Source organism: Dysidea avara, chromosome 3, assembly GCF_963678975.1.
Source record: "Dysidea avara chromosome 3, odDysAvar1.4, whole genome shotgun sequence".
In the NCBI taxonomy this organism is placed as follows: domain Eukaryota; kingdom Metazoa; phylum Porifera; class Demospongiae; order Dictyoceratida; family Dysideidae; genus Dysidea; species Dysidea avara.
In genome coordinates, this window is record NC_089274.1 from 17,457,921 (window position 1) to 17,479,325 (window position 21,405).

The following is a 21,405-nucleotide window of genomic DNA, read 5'->3' on the forward strand; positions in this document are numbered from 1 at the left end:
ATCAATTTTATCCAAAGAAAGGGTACACAAAAGATTTATAGCCTGTACAAGGTGGTCCCCAAAGCACATACATAGTGCAAAAAGCAATACAGAAACATTGACTAGCTACAAGCAAGCAATAACAACAAACGAGCAAACAAAAACAACTATACAAAAGTAACAATAAGTGAGAGACATCAGTTAAACAAGTAACATTAGAGCCGTGATCTAAATAAGCGTGATGGTAAGGACAAAATTTCATATGGGATTGAGTTCCAAAGAAATGGTTTGTTCACATAGAAGGAATATCTGAATGCATTGATGGAAGAAGATTGAGTTTGCAAAGTCAGTGGATGAAATCGTGTAGTGTTAGTGTTAAGATTAAAGTGGTGACAGGAATTGATTGTCTCTTGTGCCCATATGGTTGGTTTTGCTAAATTCAGTCACATATTGTTACAGCTTAGTTATGATATATCATGAACCACGGTAGTGGTTCATGATAGAGATCACCTCACCACAAAAGAAGCCTTATAAGTTAATTTGGAAGTATAGGTCTACTGGAAAATATGAAGCCAAAAGGAACCACTAAAAGCACTTTTTAAAATAACTGAAATATGCCATTTTGTTTTTTTTTTTCGCAGGGCTAGAGCAAAATGTGAGTACTTTTTGGGGACAAAAATTAAATAACTTTCCTTCCTATCAAACAGTACGGTAGTACTACTAGAGATCCCCCTGAAAATGATGCGCGCCACCTAAAATGCCACCTTTAAAAATCATCCTAGAAACACCTTACACCACGAAAATCACCCTTACAAAATAATATTAGTCCATTCTAACATGAAATACAGTAAGAAAACACTTACAGGTGACTGGATATAGAATTGTAAAAAACCTCCAAAACTTGAAATGTCGTCTCACTCACTTACTCACTTGCTGACCACAGTTGCAAGCCTAGAGCCCAAACAAAGCAGCGCACGGTCGCCACAACAACAAACTCATCGTGGGATGAGCTTTTTGGGGTTCCAACGAGTGTACGCCCTGTGCACCTTGTCTTTACTTTTATCTTCAATCAGGTTGGTTGTCTTCTTTTTCAAGCATCGAAACCATACCGAGGTATTAATTTTCTGTTTTATGTAGACACCACAAAATTATTTCAGAAAGCGCTTATGCTGCTGAAAGAGCGGGGCGCTTATAATTTCAAGTGTTGTACGTGAAATCTATGGTGAAACATTAAGGCTGCTGAGTTGTCACTTCAACTTTTGCCAACACCTGGACTGCAATTGATGAAGAGATTAGTTACTTAATAGACGGACTGATACTTGACAGCTTGTTCCTCTGAACGCACTGACTCAGCCAGACGGCGAGATTAGCGAGTGATTGGATAGCACTCGAGTGGAAATAGTATTACTTCATCCTGTTAGTCGAGACTAAGCTCCAGACAACTGAAAGGGTGTGTCGTTTGAACAACTTCTGGCCCAGGTGAATAGAACGCAGACCATGGTACTGAGACAGGTCATAGATCTGAGCGCCACTGCTACTACGATCAAAGGTAAGCTATGCACACTACTATGGGCCTACCGTATAGTAAAAAACTTTGGCGAATAACATTCAATTCGCCAAAGTTTCTTCGCCAATTATTTTAGATGATCACATGACCACATTGAGTAACTAGAACTTGAGATGAAAGTCAGCTCTTACCACCACGCAATAAAGATTGAGCTGACTTTGGAGATCTTGATCTTCCTAGGAATGTGTCCCACAGTTGTAAGCACTCCTTGGGATAGCATTTCCAACCGGCTTCCCATTCGGACGTCAGTTAGTTCATCGTCTCGTGATGGATTTGGCCAAATACTTTGATATACGTGATAACCTCTGCTACTGGAGTTCACTGAAAAAGCAAATATGGTCGCTCTTGACATCACAGGAGATAGAGAAGCACGCCTTTCCTAGCACGTTGTTAGATCAGTAGCTACAAAGTACTGCTACAACAACAACGCTAGCTACCTATACACTTACTACATTGCTTAACTGATGAGTTGACACCTTGTCGTTATATCCTTATGTACCGTACAGTAAAAACTTTGGCGGTAAAAACTTTGGCGAATATTATTTCAATCGCCCAAGTTTTTTCTGCCAATTTTTTCAACAGGGGTTTTGTCACATTTTTTTACCGCCAAAGTTTTTTACTGTACAGTATGTGCTTCCAATTTTGGCACAGTACGTAATTTAATAAGCTGTACAGGTACGTAATTTAATAAGCTGTACAGGAACTTAATAGCTAGCTCACAAGTTACACTGTAACTAGCTGTGCTACAACAAAAAACTAAACAAACTAGCATTTAAAAAAATTGTTAATTTAAAAATGAAGTAGGGATCTATGCAATAAAAAGTAGTGAAAAAAGAGATGAATGATGGTATTACAGCATAGCTCGATGGGAAAGTCCCTACTTTGGCACATAAGCTATAATTTTGCTCAATGCCAAAGTAGGGACTCTCCCAAGCTATGCTGCAATACCATCATTCATCTCTTGGTTCACTACTTTTTATTGCATAGATCTAACATTTTTAAAAATACTAGTGTCCTTCTTCACATCCATGACCTAGCTATTTTTAAATGGATATTACAATGATAACACCCATTCTCAAGCAAATTTGCTTTTGTAGGTTCACTTTGCCATTGATCTTCTGACTTAATCTCTGCAAGGGTAACCAACGTGTTAATATGTATTAATAAGTATCATGCATGTTAACTTGTTCATTTGAAAACCCTATATCATTACCTGTATACAGTATATTAAGTTGTATAAGTTCATACCAGAGCAACAATGTTGTTGCGTGCCACCACTGTGTACTTGACTTACTGTGATAAATCAGAAGCCATACCATTACTGACCACAACATACTACACACTGCCTATAGTTGGATAATTATGTCAAAGCTGTATAGCACAATACACTGGTGTTTGCTAACTCTTACAACTACTGTACTTACATGATGACTAACTTATATACATGTGTAATATCAAGCACTACCAGCAACTCTTATTATCATGTTGGCTATCCATGAATGGATTTATAAAAAGTAAACAAACTAGTGTAAAAATAAATTTAAAAATTAAAACATGGGAATAGAGATCACTGAAAAAAGTAAAGAAACAAGAGTCAAACAAGCCAGCATGTTAAGCACAGAGATCTCTATTTGGTCTCAAATAAACATTTGTACAGAAGCATTCTCAGCATTTATCTGCCTCTGATTTATGGAGAAACTACTGTTTTTTCATTAGTTTCTACCATATTCATTGAGTCCAAATAGAGCTCTCCGTGTGCTTAACATGCTGGCTTGGTTCCTTACTTTTTTCAGCAATCTCTATTCCCATGTTTTAACTTTTAAAATTACAAAGTACACAAATTTTTTGGAATTTTCAACTAGAGTAGGGACCATAGCACATTGATAAAAGGTACTGAAACAAGCTGGAGTAGTGCACGATATTAAATCACAGTAAAACAATAAGAAGTGTTATATCCCTACTGCGCTCAAGATACATAATGGAAATGCACAGTAGGGATATAACATTTCTGTTTCACCGTGATTCAATATCATGCACTACTTCAGCTTGTTTCAGTACTTTTTATTGATGTGCTATGGTCCCTACTCTATAGTATGTACAAGTTGAGCTGGATCCTGAAAAAACAGCTAAAAATTAAAAGTGGATTTTTTTTCTCAAGAGAGTTAACATTTCAGCCAACCAGATGATTAGTGGTAACAGCAAAGTTGTCAACAACAGAAACGTACAGTATGCTTCCATTTCAAGGTCAGGAAAGGTAGTAATGGACACTGTACTTTATGGCTTCTCCACAGGAAATGTATGGTGAAATTTTTGATTGGCTGTAAATATTATGTCAGACATTTGAACAAAAAGAATTTGAAATATCTTTAGTGGGTCAAGCAGTACTACAAATGTGCCAAATTTCAAGATCGTGTGTAATTGTATCCATGAGTTATTAATGTTTTTGAGGATTCAGCTCAACGCGTACATACTATAGTTGAAAATTCCAAATTTTTGTGTATTTGTTTATTAACTTGTAACATAAAATTATTATGACTGGTGAACCCACACATACTGCATCAAAAGAAAAAATGGTGCTGTGCACCTCCAGCTGTCTGAATAGTGAAGTATCCATTATGCTTTGTTGTCAGCTATATCCGCACCAAAAAACAACCAATACAAATCAAGAACTGTTCGAAAAGCACCTCTCCAATCAAAGTAATCACTATGAAAATACGGAAATGAAGGGAAGCCATGCATCACGTGCTACCACTAAATCAACACCTTTCACTGTCAGCAAAGATGAATGAGACACAAAGGAGGACCACTGGTAAGTAAGTCCATGAAGAATGCATTGTATATACTGTGGTATGCCAAAAGGCACATGCCCGGCTGAAGCAACGTCAAATAGTGAAAAAATCAAGCCCATAGTCTTAGCCGTTATTGAGTTACGTTTGTCTGAAGGCTAATACAGATATTATAAAAATGAAGTAGGGATCCTAGCAATAAAAAGTAGTGAAATAAGAGATAAATGATGGTGTTACAGCATAGTTCTGTGAAAATCTCATTGCTATAATAATTATTTTGCTCAATGTCAAAGCAGGGATTTTCCCACCGAGCTATGTTGTAATACCATCATTCATTTACTTTTATCAAGAGTTCATAATATATATACACTGAGGAGAGTATCCTACTCTCATACACCCCTGTAGAAGGACGTATCGTGAAGTTATGACGTAGCACTTCTGAGTTTGCCCGTTTTTCTTTGTATAACTAATGATGTCATTAGTTGAACACGGTATCAATTGAACACGTGCCTAACAACGTCGCTAGCAACCAAATTTTCTCCAGCTCTAAGCATTTCTCACTGAACTACAACCATTCCTTCATGGGTTAAGACCGCTTCGTATGCGTTTCTTGCTAAGCCATTCGTGAATACTGCTATCCTGAGTGTCACAAGTGTGAAATGGTGCTAACGGTTCTTGCTCTTTTACGACTTCCCGTATGTCACAAACCACAACATCTTGTCGTTACGTCATAATTTCACGATACGCCCTTCTACAGGGGTATATGAGAGTAGGATACTCTCCTCAGTATACATGTTATGAGCTCTTGCTTTTATCTTTATCACTTGAATCCATACTTCATTTTTAAAATTAATAATTTTTAAACTAGTTCTCTTGGTTTTCTTATAGCATACAGCTATACATGTGTGACTGTTCTATTAGGGTGACTGCTATATTAGAGTATCTCGAGTCAGCCAAGGGGCTTGTCACTATTTCATATTTACACTATGCTAGCATTACAAATACAGGGGTGTGGTCATCATAATTGCTTAAATAGATTCTTAAGAAGAACATTAGATCACAAGTAATCCATTAATGAGTGATGGGTTAGTCTGACTGAAACACTACCTCCAAGGTGGAAATGTTACTGTGATCCTTCTAATGGTACCCAGAGAGGCAAGTACACACGTAACCACATACCAACCGATCACCAAACTCATACAGGATTCATATAAGCTGGAAATGGCAATTTTAGATTCAGAGGAGCTACAAGACCTGACAGATTAATGATCCTGGATAAACAAGTGGAGATACTACAAAGCAAACACCAGTTACTGCTCCTGTTTGTATCCCACCAGGGATCAGATGACGATGATGCTGTTTTATCACATGGTTCACACCAGCAGGGAACAGGTGATAAAGAAGTTGTAACCCCAGTGTCTGATCTTGAGAATGTGAGTACCACAACTAGCACATCATTATCATTAACTATATGTGATACACCTACCACAACCACTATTATTGACACACCAGTAGTTTGTGCTAGTCCTGTGGTAGCTAGTATTACTATTTCTACAACATCACTCACAGTTCCATTGCTTAATTGAATCAGCCTCATCGTACTCAATTTCAGTCTCATCAATTTCATATCCTTCTGTGAGCTATGTCCATAGTTTGGGACCTCCTCCACTGATACCAAGAGTTAGTATGAATATGAATCATTGCAGGCTTTACGGAGAACCTAGTATTGTTACCTCCATTACTGACCTTAAACCTTGGCACCAATAGCTCTCCGAGTCTTACAAGAGTAGCAGTGGTAATTGCTAGAACAAGTTCATCATTGATAGGAGTCATGCTCGCCACTACTGTAGTAGATCACCACAATCATTCTCAGCAGTTTGCTGTAAGCAGGTTATCAAAATTGACCATGCCATCGTTTTCCGGTAATCTCTTAGAGTAGCTCACCTATTGGGATTTGTTTCAAGCAGCAATTCACTTGAATCCTAATCAAAGTGGGGTGCAAAAATTTAATTACCTGAATGCTCAACTTCAAGAGGATGCATTGAAGGGTTTCCTTGTACTGATCAAAATTACTTACACACATTCACCATTCTCCAGGATTGTTTTGGCCAGACCCATAAGTTGGTTGCTGCCTACATGCAGGCTTTATTGGATATACCAAACCTAACCAATACACTGGACAGTTTGCATACATTTCATGACATCTATCATTGAGAGCCACTCCTGTGGCCTATCCTCCCTTGGAAAACCAGAAGAGACCTATGGTGACCTGGTAGTACCTATCATTCTTGGCAAGTTACCCAAAGACACTAGACAGAATTTAGCAAGAGAAACCACTATCCCTGAATGGACATTCCACAGCTCAAGGCAGCTATCTTAAAGGTGACCCGAATACTGGAAACTGGTAGTAGTAATTTATACCAATCTCAATCTACAGCTGGCTTTGTGGTTAATTCCAAGCTCCTTTGAAGTAATAAAAGTTATGATAAGGGACCACAATTATGTGTGTTTTGCAAGGGGTTTGCAAGGGGCCTCATGCAGCCCATCAATGTGCCACTATAACTGATCATCATTGGAGACTAGATATAGTTAAACAAAATAATCTTTGTTTTAACTGCCTTGTGATACACAAGGTCTCTTAGTGTAACTCCAAATTTCGATGCAGAAACTGCAAACAAAAGCACCATACATGTTTGTACAATGGTGATCAAAGAGCTGGCATGCAAATTCCTCCAGTCATGAATCCACCAGTTATAGTGCAACTTCCACCCACCACTACACCAACATCAGTGGGGTCCTATCTCACTCCTACTTTCCACTGTACTTCTATTTACTCAAGACTGCTATAGCTCCAGCTATAGTCATCAACAGTGGTATATAGATCAATGCCAACATTTTGTTTGATGAAGGAGTCCAACGCTTCTTTACGTGCTCACAACAAACTGCAACTTGTGCCTAATACTAGCACTCAAGTAGCTTTTTCCTTGTTTGGAGCTGATACTAGAGTTGTACCGATAATCGGATCGATAATCGGTAGAAGCCGATAATTAGCTGTTTTTACCATAATTGGAAATCAGTTGTAATGGGCTGTGGCCAGCAGATTATTAGCCTATTCAGCTTCAGCAGCTGCAGTACCACTGTGGACCCGGGGACCAAGGACCCGGGACCAGGGGACCTAGGGACCCACAGAAATCCAACTCTTCTTGGAACTTTTTATACTTCACAGTATTCTATACTTGTACTAGGTACCTCTGCAAGTAGTCTTGAATTGCCAATCCACTTTTTCCTCCCTTGCAGCGTCTCGCACGATGTTTACACCAATTAGAAATTATAAGCGCCTCTGAAAAAGTGTTTGAAGCTGACTGCATTAATTACAGGTCACTCGCTATTTCCCCAGAGTATTCGTTTGCACAATATTCTAAACTTTAGTAGCTAGGTAACATAATAGACTAGTATGCTTACTGTGCAGCAGGCAGTGGCCTATAAATGCAGTCAGCTTCAGACACTTTTTAGAGACGCTTATAATTTCTAATTGGTGTAAACATCGTGCGAGATGCCGCGAGGGGAGAAAAAGAGGATTGGCCATGTAAGACTACTTGCAAAGGTACCTAGTACAAGTATAGAATACTGTGAAGTGTATAAAATTCCAAGCAGAGTTAGATTTCCGTGGGTCCCCGGGTCCTTGGTCCCCAGGTCCACTGTTTTTACCTACCCGGTGTCAAAGGCTCTGGTATGTACTTGGGTAATTTGTTTATGTTTGTGGTAACCACAAAGATAAACAGTGATGGTTCAGGCCCTAGCCCACTTGTGACTAGCAACTTTGATTGAGTTAAGTGTACAATTTCACAGAATTGGCTTTACTAGCTCTACTTTTAATGGAGTGTGCACAAGTATAATTGTAGAGACCTACAATCGGGTATCGGTTAACTATCAGTAAAACAGGGTAAAAATATATCGGATATCGGTTTTCCCTAAAAAGTGGGAATCGGTACAACTCTAGCAGATACATCATTTTAAACATTGGGCCACTATATACACCATCAAGATACAAATGCTTTCTGGTGATTGCATTCCAGTGTCAGTGTTTATTGTTCCGAATATTGCCACACCCATTCAGAATTCTTGTAGAGTAGAACTGGATAAAGTGCCACATGAAACTAGCAAATCCCATTACAGATAACCAGTCTCAATTCTAATTGCATGGAGCCGACCGCTATTGGTCAATTGTACAGGATCACATTATAAGAGGGAATGAATGGTGCTACAGCACAAAGATCTCAACTTGGCTGCCTCCTCTTGCCATTGTCCATCAACATCTGTACTACTACAGATCACAACCTCAGCTGATCACCAAGAGTTTGATCCACAGCAGTTGTGGTCCATAGAGGCCATTGGAACTGAGGAGAGCAGTGATGCATTCCTCCATTCTTAGCAATATTTTCCAGATCCCAGATGGAACATACAGTGCCAAGTTTCCGTGGAAACAGAACAAGCCACACCTCGTCATTTGCATTAGATGAACAAAGTTATTTGTCACAAAACTTAAGATGTCATCCAGAATTGCTGAAGTTAAACCATAATATTATACAAGAACATCGTGAATTTAATGAACAGGTTGATGATGCCTTCACCACCTCTGATGTCCACTACCTATCTCATCACGTGATTAAGAAGGATTCTCAGACCACTCCTATACAAGTTCTCTATGATTGTAGCTGTTGTGAGAGTGTTCATGCTGCTTCTCTCAATGATTGCTTGACAGTGGGATCACCATTTATTGATGATCTATGTGCCATGTCGTTACGCTTCCGATCACATCTTTCCAGACATAGAGAAAGCATTCCTCCACATTAAACTCCATGAAACAGACAGAGATTTTACCAGATTCCCTTGGCCACTTCATATCTGGCTGTACAACTGAAGGCCACCTTATTGAGTATTACAATCAACCATGAAGTATTTTACACCAAGCTGGTACAATCATGGGCCTCCAACAGTACTGCCCTACAACAAGTTGCCACCCATTGACTGCAATACAACCATCAATATACTTGACATACGGTGGAACACAATAACTGATACTGTGTCTCTAGCTCCAAAGCCACTACCTTCAGTGTCTAAATGCAGTATTCTTCAAGATTCCTTGCAAATTTATGAAACTTTGGGATGGGCTATCCCAGTAACTATTTGGGCCAAAATCTTACTTCACCCCACTAGACCTAGGCTTATGTGAGAAATGGTTCAACATACGCAGACATGCACCCTTGCACGGTGACAATTCCAAGGATGTACTTTCACAAACAGTCAGGTATGCTAACTGATATTTATGTGCTTTCTTCTGTTGTATACCTTCACAGTGAGATTGAAGTTCACTTACTATATCCAAAAGTCATGTGAAGTTTTGACTCTTCCAAGGTTAGAATTTATGGCTGCTGCTACTCTGCTAGCCAAATTTGGTCAGTCTTCTATTTCTCCAGACAACAAATCTATTGCTGTACACCTTTGGACTGATAGCCAAATAGTGTTACAATGGCTACTGAATAAGATTCATTCACAATCATTTGTTCATCAATGCATCAATAAAATCCTCCAACATTTTCCTACTCAAACCGGTCATTTACTCCCTCAGCAGATAATCCAGCAGACCTTCTTACTAGGAAGATATCTACCAGTCAGCTGCAGTCTTCCAAGCTCTGGACACATGGACCCGATTAGCTACTTGATACAGAAAATTGGCAGTGGACACCAACAAATGCTCTTGAAATCCAAGCAATGGAAAACACAGCACCTCTATCTACTCCCAGGGAAGCAACATCACTAAATGAGAGTCACACAGACATACTAGCCATACTTGATACATCAAGATACAGTAGTTTCCATCAGATACAAACTGTGACTGCTTATATCATTTGTCTCGTTCACAACCTGCATAACCTTCATGCTCCAAAAATTTGGACTCCTCATGAGTTCAGAACTGTCTATCCACTGGATCTTGTTTTGCCATTTGTTACAAGTCAGCTAGTGTATGGTCTCTATACTCACCAAACTGATTGTTATATGCCCAGCTGTCTACTCTCTGTTACACTAGTGTAAGTGCTTTTAGTGTCTATTGCAAGGAAAGTGTCAACGAATGCCTTGACATGATGTTCTTGCGAAGGAGACAATGACCGGTAAGATTGGAGAAGACAAGGTAGGAAGGACAGACGTTTGTTGGAACCCCAACCACACTAGAACTTTTTCTGTTAATGTATCATACTATTTGTCTATTGGGTAAAATATGTCTTGATGCTTTTTAGTTGCAGGGTTTAAGGGGTGGCTTGTACTTTCAGTGATTCCCTACTATACTGTATGATATACATGTTTCATTAGCTCTTGCAACACAGATAGTTAAGTTACCTTGAAGGTTTTCTCAAGTCCTCTAATACTGATACCACATTCCAAGTCTGTAGGTTCTTGTTCATGAGCACTGCTGTCTGAAAGGGGATTCACCTGATCCATCTATAATAATAATTAGTGTTGCAACAATATGCGCCTTAAGTTTATGGTATATTTTAAAATCCATGGGCATGGCATGGGTGTATCACTATGTCCCAAAGATGTCCATAGAACCTACAGTTTTCACAGTATTGTGCAGTAGAAAAACTAACATTTACCTGAACATCTTCACCTCCAATGAGGGACTGTTTCTTCTTGACAGGTGTACCACACCAGTAGGATGGGGTAATGAAGAAATAAAATGGTCTGGGAATACCATACTGTCCTGGAAACACTGCATCAATGTACCTAATACATCAAATACAACACAACCAGTTTAACAACACCACTTCACTGACCATGCAATGGTCATGTAGATGATGGAATCAAATATTAACATGGCAAACACTATTCCCAAGTTGAAGTCATCATCAAGTGAAACAGGCTCTCCAGCATTACCCCATGTCACTCCTTCTTCTCTAATCTCCAAAGTAGATAGTACATTGACTCCTAATCCCATACAAGTGTTGGATAGGAAGCAAGCAAGAACTTTAGCCCCACTATACGGACCAAAATTATAAGTCATTAAGTTGCTATATACAACTTTGACTTAACTTACGTGGAGAGCTGCTCATATCGATTGGCAAGAAATAAGTATGGAAAGAAGTTAATAAACCATCCAAGGAATCCGACCAGCATTCCGATGACAGGATTTGAGAAAAAGGCACTAATTATAAGTACACAATAAACTTGCAATTAATGATAAACTGAATGTACCTGATGAGAAAACAAAATGCTATGAGACAGTTGATAAACAGAACTAGGAACACCACCAACAAAGCATAGTCACTCTCGACAAAAATCTGAGCCTGTCAGAGATATGTATTACTGACTAACTACCTGTATTTGCTCCATATCTCTTACCTTAATCAGAGCAGCCATGAAGATGGCCGTAATAAAGAGAAACAGAAATTGTTTGAGGTACCAGGTAAGCCACAAGACCCAAGTAGACAGTCCCATCATCTTCAATGACTCACGCATCCTAGTTGACTTCTCCAACACAAGTTCCTTAATACAAACTAACTAGTCACACACAGCTAGTAAGCACACAGATACCTTTACTAAAATTCCTGCAGAGTAAATGAAACTGAGTACAAGCAGCAGTGGTAACATATTTTGGACTGTTTCCAAGAACAAGTTACGTTCATATGGAGGATAGGGAAATTGCTGTGGATAAATTATTCATACTACAACAGTCCATCACAGATACGAAAGTTACCTTAGTGTTCACTGGAATCTCTTCAAATGTATAGTTTGGACTCTCACGACTGACTACCCATTCTATAATGGACATTCCAACAAGGTTCTGGAGGTGTAGGAAACCTTCAGCCAAATAGAGACTATGTAGAAATACATACAATGCATAATTATCATCACTAACTTTGTACATACTGTGCATCCTTACAGTTGCTATCTATATTTGTACAGTCATATGGCAATTCAAAAAAAAACCAGAACTTTTATATACCATAATAAAAATTTCTCTAGTGTCATTATTACTAGATTTACAGCTGGGATGATTTGAACAGTGAACAGCTGAACAAGGATAGTTGAAATGGATTAAAGATTTCCATAAATGTGACCCACTGAGTAAAACCCAGTTGCTTTCACAAAATTCTATTTTTCAATGTGTTTTCAATAAAAATGCATTGAAATGGTAAAAATTCGCATGCCACATAAAAATTTACATATGTTTCAATCGCATCGGTATGCACTGAAACAAAACTCAAATCAGTGAAACCTATACCCCATCAGATTTGGTCTCTTCCATGGGAGCAAGAAAATGTGTTCGTACAGTGCATGTGAATATTTATGATGTGGTAGAAATAAAGTTTAAAGTTGTCATTTTATTGTTGGAATGGCTACTTTGTCTGTACAGGGATGTACAAGCAAAACACTTATAACTTAATTGACTGATCCGTTCATGGTAAACAGACTGAGCCAAACCTCATCTTTGCAGCTTGCTTCAGTTTTGAGTTATGAGTGATTAAACAAGTGCCTGTGTCGTATTGTTGCTATACAAATCAAATTTATTCCTGTTCCAACTGTCTAGCACTATAACTCCAAGATTATTCATCACAAAAAGCTAACACTTTGGCTGTCCACTCCTTTGTTACTATAGATAACAGAGAAGCAATAAAATGGAATTTGAGGAATGTGCAAAAACGACCGGTTTTTGCACAGCGCTTCACAAATCTCCACCTTTTCAAACACACTTTCTGTAACAACTTTAAACAGGCTGTAGGACCAGGTGTCCTACAGACCTTCAGCACTTGTGCTATAAAGCATTAATAAATAAAACAAATGTTGTCTTGTCAAAAAAGGAACATGTTTTGATGGTAACAAATGGTTTCATCAATATGAGCACCAACAAATTATTTTATGTGGGGACCTGCAAGGAGGCTAACAGTAAGCCTGTGAAGCAGGGAGTCAGAAACCTGTAACTGAAAACTACGCTGAAATGGTATGTTTAGCAATGCATGAGCCTACCATCACATTAGGTGTCACCTTATAAGTTGTGAAATCAAAGGTGGCAGCCAAGAAAATGACTGCAATATAAACGCAGTCATTCTCTTGGCTGCCACCTTTGATTACACAACTTTTTTCACCCAGCTATTGAAGACCGCACCCCTTTCAGAGCTTGGCTGTTTTACGTGGATTTCATTTCTTTTTGTACTCTATAATTATTATTATGGTCTCAAAGCATTTTTTACTCACATTTCTTCTTATCTACAGACACAATGATGGTTATTGAAGACATACTTAAGATTTAATTGTATTGTTTTATTTGACTTTAAAAGTTTATATTTCATAGATCTACCAATGGAAATTCTAGATTGTCAGAATTACTCAAAAAATCTTTATTAGAGTATTACAATAATATTACTAAATTACAATTGAGTATAATTTAGCTACAATTCTCATTAAATTTAGTGAGGTAAACAGGCATAATAGCAATTAATGGCTTGGTGGTTAAGATTTGGGTGTTCAGTATGGAGGTCTCTGATTCGAACTCTGGTAAGCTTTTTACCATGCACTCTTTTACTTTGTAGTGACTATTCTATTAGAGTATCTTGACTCCACGACTTGAAGTTGTTTGGGTTTCTTACAACTCTAGCTATTACTTCTTCGTTTTTCTAAGCATTTCTACAATGGCTAGCCTATGTACAGACCAAATTTCAAGTTATTTCCATAAGTGGTTTACCCTGTAGCTATTTTTACGCAAATAAACATTCATAGCACTGTAGACCTTGTCAGATTCCTTGCAAACTTAGTACATGAATTCACATTTATACACTCTTTATCTGTACTAAATTTTAAAGTAATTGAATTACGCATTTTTTGTTTTATAGCAAGTTTTGCAAAGTGTGTAAAAAAAATTATCTAGACCACTGTGGACCACTTAATTAAGCGAAACTTTGACTGCTCATATACGTATCATGAATGGCAGGAGTGAAATTAATCGAATTTGCTGTGTGTTCTATCTACCCTACATGGCAGACAGCTATAATGCAAAAATGATGTGCTTGCAGGGGTAAAAATTGCGTTTTCTTGCTTCCTGTCAATATACATATGGTGTGATGCGCCGGCTTTCTTGTCCACACAACACACTAGCGTACGTCATGATAAACTAACAAAGGAACTTATATTTCAGTAGGATGCCATGAGGGATAGTTGTCTAATAAATAAATACCATCACAGCCATTTTTTGGTTGTCACCTTAATTTTCAGCAAAGCATGGCTGCACCTTTTTTACGGTAAGGCTTTGTCTTGCAGGTCATTCCTGGAAGTGTTACTTTCAACAGCAGCATCACATAACTATTGCTATTGTTGTATTGCAAATATAAATGTGTATAGTCATTGATGTCATTGCTGTTTACTACAACTCCTGGCTGCTTTCTGCTACTATTGTATTATTGAAGATAGCTGTAGGTGTTGCTGATGCTGATGCAACTTGTTTCTCTTGCTACTATTATTGGCTGTTGGTAGTTACTTGTTGCAGCTTCTTGCTGTTGGAGATTGCTGCTGCTGTTTCTGCTCCTGATACTTTTTGTTCTGCTGCAGCTAGCAATACCACAGCTAATGCTTCTGTTTCTGCTGCAGAGACTGCTGCATTAGCTGCTTTATCTGCTGTTGTTATTGCTACTGCTATTGCATGTTGCAGATGATGTTTTGTGCTGCAGCTGCTACTGCACTAATATTCCTTAGCTATAGCTGTTGCTGTTTTAGATGCTTCAAATGCTGCTACTTCAACTACTGTTTAGCTCGTGCAATCGAAATTCTCTGCTATGTGTTTAGGATTTGTCCATCATCATAGCCAAACATAGCCAGTAAGTACCAGCTGCTGCCCCATTTTTCACACATGCATATATAATACACCTAGTGGTTACACTCGTATTGCCTGGCATAGGCTATTTATTTGCTGCATATCAGTTGTAACATGAGGCATTCAGGCCTTTGCCTGATATGTATGCCCTCATGCCCATGATACAACTATTACATATCATACTACAGTATAGTAAAAAAAAACTTTGGCAGTAAAAGAGTTTGGCAAAAACCCACTATTGCAAAATTGACGAAAAAACTTCGGTGAATGGGGCTTCACCTGAATTTTTTTTAGCCATACCATGTACTGTACTGCTCGAATGCAACTTCACTACATGCGACTGTGAGTGATTAACAACTCGCCAATTAAAGGACGTGGCAGCCATTTCGATTGCAAGTCTTTATCCTTCACATTGAGGGATGATGACTCATGATGGAAACAACTGCCACACCCCTTAATAAGCAAGTATTTTAATTGCTTGCACTTGGGTGTAGCGACGTTGCATTTGAGTGGTAGCTATCATACAAGTGTAAGCATTGTTTGCTGGTTCTTGTAATGTCGAGAGCAATGTTTGGATTTTCATGAACTCTTGTGGGACAATGAACCTCATGATAATCGAAGGGAACGCTTGGAGAAATACCCATGATACCTGCCACAATACTTCGATACATATCCATTCAACGTGGCTAATCTGCTAATGAGATTGCTAAAAATAATTGGCGGATAAAACTTTGGCGATTGTAATGCTAAGTTTTTTACCACCAAAGTTTTTTTAGTATACAGTATTGATTGCTTTATTAGAGTTATCTTGATCGTGCCTGTAACATGTTTGGCCTATCATGTTATTACTGTTCAGTATTGGGACAGTTACTTTTTAAATGTAACTCGTTACTTATTTACAACTGAACTATTTAGTTACAGTTACATATTACCCATATAATAAAGTAACTATAATAATATTACATATTATATTACTTTGTGTCCACAGCCTTAAGCTGTCACGTGTGAAACTACCACTTTATCACGTGACATGATTGCATTGTTGGACAATGTGCAAATCTTGGTTATAAGCAAGAAGCTGGTGAATAAGCTTCATTCAGTAGGCTTCGTTACTTCGTAGTAGCTAGGCGTCACTCAGTGGATTGCTAACGAGATTAGTAACTTCGTTACTTAAAGTAATAATATTATGTAATATTAGACTTGTTGCAGTAACTTCATTACTTAGGTAACGCATTACATTTGCAAGTAAAGTAACTTGAGTTATATTACCTGTTTTTACAGCATACTTCGTTATATTACATAGTTACCAAAAAGGGTAATAATATTATGTAACGCGATACTTATGTAACGCGTTACCCCCTGCTTGACCTTTAATCAGATTTCTAAAGGGTTTGTATATCAATAGTTTAGGTATTCAATTTCAATTATACTATGGACTGCTCTATTGAGTATCTTGATAGTGCAGCTTGCTAGATATGCTTGGTTTTCTTGTTAAACTACTTGATCCAATCTGATTTCCATTCTGTAAAAGGTTTGGCATTTTAATAGTTAACTGAGGTCTGCAAATTCAGCAAGCTATCAAAGATGGTTTGGTTTCTAGGCTCAGTAACAGACTTCACTTATGATTTTGGAAATTGTGCACAGCTTGTTATTGCTTTATCCAAAAATCAACTAATAAATGTGACTGGATTTTGGAAAATCAGTCACATTTTACAACTATGATTAAAATTTCTAGAACATTTTTTGTGTGCTGCATTAGAAGAGTGTTTTATTAGAGTGTTACAAATGTTAATACTTCAAACAAAACAATGCAATATGGCTACAGATCTAGCTTTTGTCTTCAACAATCGCCATTGTGCCTATAGAGAAGCGAGTAAAAGCAAAACCTAAAGTTGACTGCATTGGGAAAAGAATACTTTTTTAATCACTTAGAAATTGATCAGTGGAATTCTCTCTAATAAACCAGCCCTTGCATCTCAGCTCCACTTTAAACTCTTTATATCTAGATTCATAGACAGCAAAAGTGGGGTGCTGGAGCACCCTCAACAATTTTACTGAGCATCCCCATTTCAAAGGTGCATTGCACAATAGTGGTCGTGTTAACTTCGGAAACAAGGTAGATATACCCTAATATAGTAGTCATCTCATTCAATAGCCAAGCACATGTTTGAGTCTAACTTTCCCTGGAGGGCACTCCCCCAGACCCCCCTAGAATAACCACTGGAATGCCACACAATTCAATCTCTCAACAATAATATATTCCCAACCTTAACCTTTCTCCTCCTATGAGACTATGGACATAATTTACAATTAAAAGCCTTTGGCCTAATGTGTATATATTAAGTGACATTTATGCCAAATAGCCCAAGATTGAAAACTTTAAAATATCTAGAGTTTGTAAACATTCAACTAATCAAAAGTGACAACTAAGAAATGGCTGTAATAATGTGAATGCTAAAGAATTTTACTTACTGCTACAATCGTTAACCTATCTATAAATTGATTTTTTAAAGTTATTAACCCATGGGGAGTCGAGGGTTACTGTAGTTGCCTTGAGCGGCTGTGCAAATTTGTTGTAATCACATTAACTACTGCATACTTCATTCATAGGTTAAAAACAAGGTGCCATTAGGCTTCTCTTGATGACTATAACAAATGAAATATGTGGATCATTCCGCAAAACGCTTTATTCAAGAGTTATGGTGATATTTGCTGTTTTGCGTTGGTCTTCCTCGCTTCTTGATGAAATCTCGATGTATAAAAGTGATAGCAATAACTTCTTTTCAACCATAGTGGTGCATTACATCTCCACTGAGTCAGACGAGGAATCAACAAACTTGACAAAACCACAGACAAGATTTTGAAATTTTCAATATTTCAAGTGAGATTTTAAGATTTCCATAATATCTGTATCATTCATTAACTAGTCCAGATTATACCAGCGATCTACAGGCTATGCTTCTTGAGGGTCACTCAGATTTAGACTAGAAACTTCCAGAGACTAAAAGCTTCCTGAGAGAAGCTTCTTGGCTCTTTAAAATAATGAGCATTTACAGATCACATAGTCGGTAATAACCCTATATGGTAAAAAATGTAGTGCGAATCACAGAATGCCTAGTCCACGTGTTGTCTGAGGTGTTGTCACACAAAGACTAAGTTACTACACTCTTTGCTGCTGCTTGTTTTGTGCAAACTGGAGCCAAAACAACTGTAAGTATACAATTTGCATTTTTATACCTGGTTTGTTGTTTAGTGGTGAGCTAATCGAGGTGATAATGATGGCCCAAGGGACAGAGTAGCAAAACCGATCACGTGTTGTCACCTAGCTAGCACTACGGATCTGGAGATAGTACATCTATATGTTTATTCAATTTTGCTGAGGATTTTACACAATAGTGCTTCACTGTATTAGTGGTTTGCCCTGTATATAGTCGTGACAAAAATGCAGTTTTTTCTATATGGATGATTGTCCACCTGCAACCTAAAGATAAGAAGTTGACATGAAGCATTTCAAGTACCAAACTGACATGCTACGTACATACACATCATTGACATCTAATCCATGGTTTCTAAAGTATATGCAGCATCCTTGACTTGAATGCTATAGCCCTGCTCTAGTTTGCACTTTACAACCTTGTTACCTTCACTTGACAAATGTTTCACTACCCCAGATTACCGTATTTTACCGGTTAGTAGCCGCGGCTACTATAACTTTCAGCAAGGAAAATAGTGTGGCTACTATGCATTGGAATATGCTAAAGGGTGCGGCGTTTATGTGGGCCTCAACTTTTACAACTGCTAAAATTACAGACATAGCTAGCTAATACAATTACAATAGCTAAACACTATTGTGCTTTTTTAACATACAGCGTGAGCAACACGAGCTCCCCCATGCAACTGACACGATAGTTTACGCTTTAAGATATTAGAATCAAAATCGTGTGAGGACAGAAACGAGGTGCTAAACTTTGTGGCATGGCAGTGTCTGAGATGCGCGAACTATCACTGGACAGTGTTGTAAGGGGATATCACATATATATGAGCATTTGGAACCCAATAATAGGAGATGTTCTGGTCTGTAAGCAAGAGGTTGGAAACGATAGCGAGTGATTTGCTGTAGCAGTTTGTCCGCTAGAGAGTTCAGGCTCACCATTGACAGTTGGACACATTTCTAGGGAAATATCAAGAATTTGTTGGTATTTCTTAGAGGAGGGTGGAAGTATATTGTGTGAAATTACAGGAGCCAGGCAATACTCAAGGGACTTAATACAAGGAGGGCTGGAAATTCCTTGTCTTTATCATTTTTGGCACAACAACAGACGTATAATCCAAAGATTATATGTTATATTGTAACATTGCACATGTACACTGTACGTCATCAGCTTACATTACTTTGTTTACATTGTACATGTTTAAACAGTAATTTTTACACTGTACATTGTTTACATTATTTGTTTACACTGTTCACCACCTTTTACTTAATAGTTTACGATTCTTCTGAACCAGATGACTCGCTGGCTGAAGAGTTTTCATCAGAAAGTGAATCCTCATCTACGACAATCTCGTTATTCTCTTCCTCGTCATCATCTTCATTAGTCTCAGAGTCAAGATCATCAAATGGGTTTCCGTCATCATTATCATTATCTAAGTTGACTTCTGTGAGCATCTTGGTCAGTTCATCAATCTTGGGCTTAGCTGCTGCAGCAACACCAGTGTCCTTCAAACAATGGATACTACTATCCTGTGACCCGTCTGTGTTAACAGAAATCCCACATGCTTCGAATGACTTTGTAATCACTGCTGTAGATAAGCTATTAAAAGATTCCTTTACTCATTGAAGGCACAAACTTTTCTCTGGGGCTCTCATGTTGCCGGCAGCTGTGTACGTCTTGTCACTTGATGCAAGCCATTCCTCATACCTGGCTCTGTAAGCTGCTTTGAAGGGCTTGTTCCATGAAACATCAGCTGGCTGTAAATGCTTCGTGAGACCACCTGGTATGATGGATGTGTCTGATCTTGTACCCTTCACTGATGCTTTTGCAGAATCCGTCATGTGACACTTGTAAGCAAAAGAATCTTCTTTGAAACGAAAATGTTCCCCATACTCTCTCAATCCACGTCTTCGTTGTTTGCTCGTTCATCCATCCATTGCAACTATAGGTAACAACTACACCTGGGTATTTTATAAGCTTAGGATCTTGCTGCACACCTTTAATCACCACGAATGGTTTCAGCTTGGTTCCATCAGCCATTGCAGCTAAACACACAGTAAATCGTGCCTTCTCGTGCCTAGTAGTTAAAATAGGGACTGACTTGACCCCCATCCTAGCAATAGTAGTATCTCCAGGCATATCCATCCATAAAGGTGTTTCATCCATGTTGCCTATACCACTAAGACTGTACTTATGTTTGATCCGTTGCTTCTGAGTGCTCATAACAAACCGCACCACTTTATCAATAAGATCGGCCAGTAGCCTTTGCCCCATTGTTGTTCGCCTACGGAGTGACAGTTCCCACCTTTCCAGAAATCTGCGCAACCACCCTCTACTTGCCACAAATGGCTTACTGCTTCCAGGTCCACTGGCAGTGCGGCTAGCGTACAGCTCACGGGCCTTACTCTGTATTACTCTGCATGTCACTCTCAAATTTCGGGTTCGCATGGCATCAATATAAGCAATCAAATGTTCCTCAAGGTCTCCCATCCTAGGTTTTCCCCCTGCTCCAGGCAATCTCTTCTTTGGTTTCTTCTTTGCTTTGCATACATCGATTAGTTTCACCTTCTGTAGTTTCCACTCTCGAACGTGCTTTTCATCAATCAAAAATTTTCGCCCAGCTTCTCTATTAGATGACTTCTCAGCATACTGAACGACTTCTACCTTGAATGCTGCTTCAAAGCTTCTCTTCTTTCCTCGAATCGCTGCAGTCGCCATTGCCAACCGACACTTACAGCTGGCGATTACTCGAGCAATTAGCCAATTACTATCTATCACGTGTTTATTAAACTTTAGTTTGCAACTCTCCTTCTATGTCTTCAGTAATCTTCTGCTCTCGTTTATCACGAAATGTTGCAGCAGCTAATAGTAAAAAGTGTCTGTAGTATTGATAAATTCAGATAGTAGCCATGGCTCTTATCCAAGGGCGGCTCTTATGACAGCGATTGTATAAATTTGTGCGGCTACTATCCGGGGGCGGCTACTATACAAGCTGCAGCT

General features: G+C 38.5%; 1 protein-coding gene across 1 annotated transcript in view; it reads right to left on the minus strand.

Moving 5' to 3' along the window:
- Positions 1-21,405, minus strand: part of LOC136249835 (phospholipid-transporting ATPase ABCA3-like) — a 37,830-nt gene that overhangs the window by 13,848 nt on the left and 2,577 nt on the right. Inside the window, exons 7-14 of the mRNA XM_066041961.1 lie at positions 12,086-12,206; positions 11,923-12,033; positions 11,731-11,874; positions 11,584-11,675; positions 11,426-11,533; positions 11,166-11,366; positions 10,986-11,115; positions 10,729-10,830 (exon numbers count right to left, since the gene is read on the minus strand). Coding sequence (XP_065898033.1) covers positions 10,729-10,830; positions 10,986-11,115; positions 11,166-11,366; positions 11,426-11,533; positions 11,584-11,675; positions 11,731-11,874; positions 11,923-12,033; positions 12,086-12,206 — 1,009 coding nt within the window. The remainder of the gene's footprint in view (positions 1-10,728; positions 10,831-10,985; positions 11,116-11,165; positions 11,367-11,425; positions 11,534-11,583; positions 11,676-11,730; positions 11,875-11,922; positions 12,034-12,085; positions 12,207-21,405) is intronic.